The 6,526-nt window shown below is 39.7% G+C and overlaps 1 protein-coding gene across 1 annotated transcript; it reads left to right on the top strand.

Moving 5' to 3' along the window:
* Positions 1 to 765: 765 nt before the first annotated feature.
* ABA2 (NAD(P)-binding Rossmann-fold superfamily protein) lies at positions 766 to 2,955 on the top strand. The gene is made up of 2 exons (XM_088967677.1): positions 766 to 952; positions 1,855 to 2,955. Exons 1-2 carry the CDS (start codon positions 918 to 920, stop codon positions 2,651 to 2,653), a joined length of 834 nt encoding a protein of 277 aa, XP_088823803.1. The 5' UTR covers positions 766 to 917; the 3' UTR covers positions 2,654 to 2,955.
* Positions 2,956 to 6,526: the final 3,571 nt, after the last annotated feature.

The raw sequence follows: 6,526 nt of genomic DNA on the forward strand, positions 1-6,526 counted from the left end.
CGATGCTACAAGTTCTTGGGTGACTCTTTTCGCTGTTGCAAGTTCGTCAGTCGTCGTCAGATGCCGGAGTTGATGGTCGCCGCCGATGATAGGGTGTGAGGGTTGAGACTTGAGAGGAGTGAGGAGTGAGGAGGGAACTCGGGAACCCTAAAGGCTAAACCAAATAAGGGGTTGGGATTGGGATTCGAAAATCGAACTGATTGGGATATAATTGGCATTTAATTTTTGTTTTTTTATTTAAAACATTAAAAATAAAAATATTAACTCACAAACCGCTGCCCGAGTCAAACGGTTTAGCAGTTCGACTGCCCAGGTCAATGGTTTTTTGAATTTTCAGCATTTTTTTCAAATTTCCGGTTTTTATTAAAATCAAACCCGAATGGCTGACCGGTTACCGGTTTTTCGCTCCGACCATCCGGTCCGGTCCGGTTTTGAAAACCATGCTGAATAGACTTGCGTTTCAGCTCAGCCAAAGTATCAACAGTCCAAGCAGTTAAACGTATTTGGGTCATTTCAATATAATCCGAATCACAAAGCAACTCAAAAGTCGAAACAACAAAACGGAAATTGAAATTGGGAGTACTGTGTGAACATACAAACGATGTAACTATGCTTTGAACCGTCCATTTGGAACCCTGGATCCATGCCAATACACCGTATGATTGTTATATTCCTTAATTCCAATACACCTTATTCCTTAATGGGAATAGGGGAATCTTTTCGACAGGTGCTGTATTTTAATTGGATTAGTAGAGAAGAGAGATTAAAATTTGTGGGAAATCCGAACACAATATTTTCCACCGACCATGCTGCATTAATGCTATCGCTTTTCTCTCGGCCCAGATCAAACGGAGAGGTAACGAAGCACAGAGACTGAAGAAGGGGCGAAGGTATAGAAAGAAAACGAAGCTCCAGTCATGTCCGACAACAATTCCTCTCTTTCCCAGCAACGGTAAGCAACAGAAGACTCTGCTTCTTAATTTTATAGTGAAGTCTTACAATCAGATTATTTGGTTTCAATTTTCAGCCAGAAACTGCTTTGGGTTCATTTCTGTACATTCGATCTACAACTAAGCAACTAAAAATCTCACCACCAGAGAGATCAATAAAACCCATGTGAGATGTGCCTTCAGACCAGTCATGCATGGCATACTCTTTTCTGTATGCTTACCTTTACTATTCAATCAGATCAGAAGAACTTTACCTTGAAAACCTTCTGGTTTGTGGGGTGGGAGCGAGCTTTCCCTAAAGCAGGGCTCTTGGTTTTGGGTTAGAAGTATATTCACTTGCTTGAATAGGGATGGAACTCTAGGTGAGCAAACTTCAAGTTGGGCTGTGACGATAAGCTCTTCCGCTAGCTCCGCCTCCACTCTGTACCGACTATTCATTGCCTTCTTGAACAAATCCCAATTCTAGAAAGAACTGGTTCTACCCCTAAGTCACCCACGGAAAGGATATTGAATTTTGCTGATACTCCAGTGACGCCATTAAAGTCCACTTCCCGGTGGAACCCACTCAGAATGGGTCCTCACTCCTTACGTTGAGAAGCGGCGTCACTTGAGCTCAAAGCCACAGCCATTAGGAGGGTAAGAGTACTCTGATTTTAACACTACTACTGAAGTAAAAAAAACTTGAATCAACGTTTTGTTTGTGTGTGGGCACGGGAGCTTTGAATGTCTCCAAAAGCTAGACAGTTCAATGGTGATCAGAAAATGACATCGAACCTTATCTATTCATATAACAGATTTCTCATTTCATTCTTGTACAGAGTTCTCACTTTCACCCTTTTATTGTCTGTAATCCAAGATAAATTTTTTTGTCAATTACATCGAACCTTATCTATTCATGTAACAGATTAGCAGGGAAGGTGGCACTGGTTACGGGCGGCGCCACCGGCATAGGCGAAGGCATTGTCCGTCTCTTCCACCGCCACGGCGCCAAAATTACCATAGTTGATGTACAAGATGAGCTTGGCCAGCGACTATGTGAGGCACTGGGAGGAGACCTAAACGTATGTTTCATACATGGTGACGTTACAATTGAGGATGACATACGCCGTGCCGTCGACCTCACCGTCGGCAGGTTTGGCACACTTGACATTATGGTTAACAATGCCGGAATTTCAGGCCGGCCCTCGGCCGATATCCGAATAGTCGAAATATCTGAATTTGAGAAGGTGTTTGATGTGAACGTCAAAGGTGTTTTCATTGGAATGAAGCATGCCGCGCGCATCATGATCCCAAGAGCCAAGGGGTCCATCATTTCTCTTGCTAGTGTGGCCAGTGCCATTGGGGGTCTTGGGCCGCACCCTTACACTGGGTCCAAGCATGCAGTTGTGGGCCTTACTAAGAGTGTTGCAGCAGAGCTTGGGGCACATAGGATCCGAGTGAATTGTGTCTCACCCTATGCAGTGGCTACAAACTTGGCACTGGCACACATGCCTGAGGCAGAACGGACAGAGGATGCCTGGGCCGGATTCCGGGCATTCACTGCCCAGAATGCCAATTTAGAGGGCATGGAATTGACTGTGGATGATGTTGCCCATGCTGTGCTTTACCTAGCCAGTGATGAGGCACGGTACATCAGTGGGTTGAACCTGATGGTCGATGGCGGGTTTGCATGTACAAATCACTCGCTTCATGTATTCCGGTGACAACAGGGTTCTTCGCTGCACGGCTGGGTGTCATATCCATTGTTAAATCATGTGCAAAGCACTTATTATCCCACTGCTCAAATTTGGAAGTTGGGTTTTGTTTTGGTTTTGGTAATCTTCACCTAGTTGAATTTGAGTCATTGTTTTAGTGAAATTCAAGTTCTATCAAGGCGGGGCTATCCTGTTCTATGAAGAGGATCATCCAAAGATTTTTGTAAGATCTGAGATGAGGCCATAAGAGTTAATTCATTAGAATGACTTTGGGGTTTTGTGGTGATTACTCCATAGTCCATGCCATTCAATCTTGCATAGAATATAAATTAGCCACCCATTTCTCTACTTAACAGTAATACTTCTGCTGCCCAAACTTGTACCGCCTTGGGGTTGAATTAATCATTTTCAAAACTGAGAAAAAAAAAATCAATTAAACCAAGAACGAGTAGTTTTAATTTTGACGAACATCAATAAAAAAATAGTTTTTGACATGTGCTCCACCAGCTACCATGGCATGTGCTGGGCCGGGCTGGGCACATGCAAGAGAGAATCTTTATATGAAGTCATTTTTTAGACATTTATGGGTGTTTTACAATGTGACTTTTTTTGTCATCAGTTCCAAAAACAAATTAAAACCATCTAGCTTGGAAGCAAATTGGTTTTTAAACAAAATACGGATTCGCAGAAAACATGTTCTTGATTGTATGTGTTATTGATTTCCAAAATCGAAACAAATGCAAAAACGTTTTCTTGAATTTCTAGTTTGGAATGAAAAACATGAAAACATTTGGTTTAGCTTCTCCTTATGAATAATTTTAAGCTATTTTATCAGATAGGCAGAATTTTGGACCACCCATGGATTGGAAACAAGGCATTCTACTCCCGAAGTCCCTATTCAATATTTTGGGCCACTATGGGCTTGCTTGATTTGGGACCTTACATAGATTATTGTTTTTGTTTTTTTTTTTTCTTTTTTCGTGATTTGTTTTTGGAATTATGTTCTTTTGTAATTAAGGGCCCCCGTAAGGGTTATGCAACTGCCAGAGATGGGAAAATTCTTATGGCCTCATTTATTTGCAATGCAATTTTGCTTGCATTGATGTAAAACCAAGATAGTGCAAATCAGTTGAGTACAAATTTTGGTTTATTTTTGTTTCAAGTTTTACATTGTTTTCTTTATTTGTAGTGCAGATGTAGCAAGAAAAAAAAAAAAACACTTGGAACAAAGTAAAATGTAAAAACCAAAGCAAAAGTGACCTTGCACAAAAAAAGAAAAAAAAAAAAAAACACATGGAACAAAGTAAAAAGTAAAAACCAAAGCAAAAGTGACCTTGCCCGTGCTCCCATGTATCTATATTAGTGCAAGTTAGAATTCAAGGAAGGCTAGGAAGAATACATTATTGAATGTGATAATTACATTATATTTATAGACTAAAACAGAAATCAAACCTATTCAAATTCAAACTCGTAGACTCTATATAAGAATCTATATAATCTATCTTAATCCATCTCAAATTCTATCGTAACATAACAAATTCTATCTTACTGAAACTTCTAATCACATTTATCATAACAGTCCATGCATCAAACCTTATCTCAATTCCCTTATAGTGCAAATGAAATTACACTGAAAATAAAATGAGTTTTTTGTTTCAAAAACAAAATATATCCACATCTACTATAGACTCTTCCAATGAAATTTTCAATAGACCATACCAACTACTCCTACACAAAACAAACATCATCAAGGTCAATATTGTTGAAGGATATCTGGTTAAGCACATCCAAATACAAAGCGATCTCTTTGATTCAAACGATTCACTCGATGCAAGGATTAATAACTATTCGAGTCTAAGAATACCAGGCTTCTTCTAGTACAGGGAGAAGTTTGATATGGCACTAGATTGAATGGTGGGACAAGATTCATGTAGCTAAATCCCATTTATAGTTAGAGAGAAGACTTTGTTGAGTTGCATTGAATAGAATTATTATAGGGAGAGCCAGTACCCACAGTAGCAATGTTAGAAAAAAAAAATAGTGAAAAAAATTTATAAAGGAAACTCTGAAAGAAGAAAACATGTAGGGAATTTATTATAGAAGGACAAAATGATCATATCCTTGTGGTTCTTAGGGCAACGTCTCTGACGATCAAGTCAGTTAAGGAGCTAGCTAGAATGAAGACGAGTTAATGAACTCATTGAGTGAGATATAAATTAGAGTAGTAAGAGAGTGAGAGTGCATGAGAGAAATATACCTTCAATGGTTCACCTATTTATAGAGGAGAGAGCCATTTGTCATAGAAGTAATAGACCCCATACTGGTTCCCAAGTCAATCCATCTTCTCTGCCTATAATGCTCAAGATAAGCTTACTTGATCGGCCACTAGTCTATGATGAATGCATAGGTTAATAGTCCAGTCAATCATTCCACATGTGTTGGGTAGTCATTACTATTCCCTACATGGCTACATCAAGTATAGGTTGCCTAGTAGAATCATCAAACTACCATATAAGATGAGCTAAATCTACCAAATTGCCCCCAAGGTGGAACATGTGGTGCTTTCCTATTGGCGTGAATGGTTTGGCTACATCACTAATCACTTGCCTCTCCCCTCCCCCCACCCCACTTTCGAGCTCAAGGCAACTAGTGACTAAGCCTGCAACTTGGGCCGGGTTGGCCTGAACCCAATCTGAAAAAGTTGAGTTGGGTTGGGTTGATGTTTGGGTTAGTGTTAGGGCTGAAATTCGTGAATTCGATTTTATTTCGGGTTGGGTTAGGGTTGACCCCTTAGCCAACCCGACTCTATAATACATGTCATATATAATATATATGTTATATGTAATATATAACATATATTGATTTGTTTAGATGCATGATATTTGTATAGCCCCCACCACATAGTATCATGTATTTCTTTTAAGATAATCACTCACTTGATCGTAATCAGAAAGACTAAAACCTTAATAACATTATTTTATGTTTTTTGAAAATTTTATTCTTCATCTCCTCTATATTGTTTGCCGCCCAAGAAAGATCTATCGTAAGCCATAACTCATAAAAAACTATAGTCATTTCTATCACTTGTTTTTTTGAATTTTGTAATAAAAGAACAAACAAATAATGTCAACAAACAAATAATAATGAAACATAGGATTAGAATATCAGTGAAAGTTGAGTTAGGATCTAAAATCGAGGAATTCTATGAGATTTTAAAGGATGGGAAGAAGGTTGGGCTGGGTTGGGTTAGGGTTAGGGTTGGGTTGGTCGGATTGGGTAAGGGTTAGGGTTGGGCTAGGGTTGGCCTCAACCTAACCTAACCCGGTCCGACTTGCAGCCCTACCAGTGACTTAGTTGAAGTAATTCTAGGGTTATTTAGAGTTGACACCATTTGGCTATAGGGCTCCTCTCCTATGGCACATTCAACAAAGTTCCTAGTGGTTCCAAGAGTTGTGTCACTTTAGTTGTGGCTTTGTTGGAGTGGTGGCTTGTAGCCATCTTGCCTCTTTATGCGTTTAACCAGATTTCATGTGCATCTTTAGGGTGTTCTCGGGATTGGTACACCTCATCAAAAGCACTGGCTCATTCTCTGAGGCAATAGATGTGGTAGTGGGAAGATAAAGCATATGTTTGGCATCGGTGTTGTAGATATAGCATCGTTTTCTGAGAAAATTGTGTCTTTTTTTTTTGTTTGGAAGCATTGTTGTGAGGTAAGACATTTCCGGGAGCAACAACAACACCTTTTGTTTGGTACTAGTGCTCCACAGCTTTCGGCACTAGTACCCATTATCGGAAGTCTATGTCACAACCGCATCATGTCCTCGTTGACAACAACAAACTCCAATCTGAGAAAACGTCAAATTAGAAATTGCTCCAAACCAC

Source organism: Nelumbo lutea, chromosome 2 (assembly GCF_056320005.1).
Source record: "Nelumbo lutea isolate HS-2025 chromosome 2, American lotus-T2T, whole genome shotgun sequence".
NCBI classification, from domain to species: Eukaryota; Viridiplantae; Streptophyta; class Magnoliopsida; order Proteales; family Nelumbonaceae; genus Nelumbo; species Nelumbo lutea.

Excerpts from the sequence above, each read along its gene's own strand:
- ABA2 (XM_088967677.1), top strand. The coding sequence starts at position 918 with ATGTCCGACAACAATTCCTCTCTTTCCCAGCAACG. Across the intron at positions 953-1,854 it reads TCCTCTCTTTCCCAGCAACG|ATTAGCAGGGAAGGTGGCAC; the intron begins GTAAGCAACAGA and ends TTCATGTAACAG.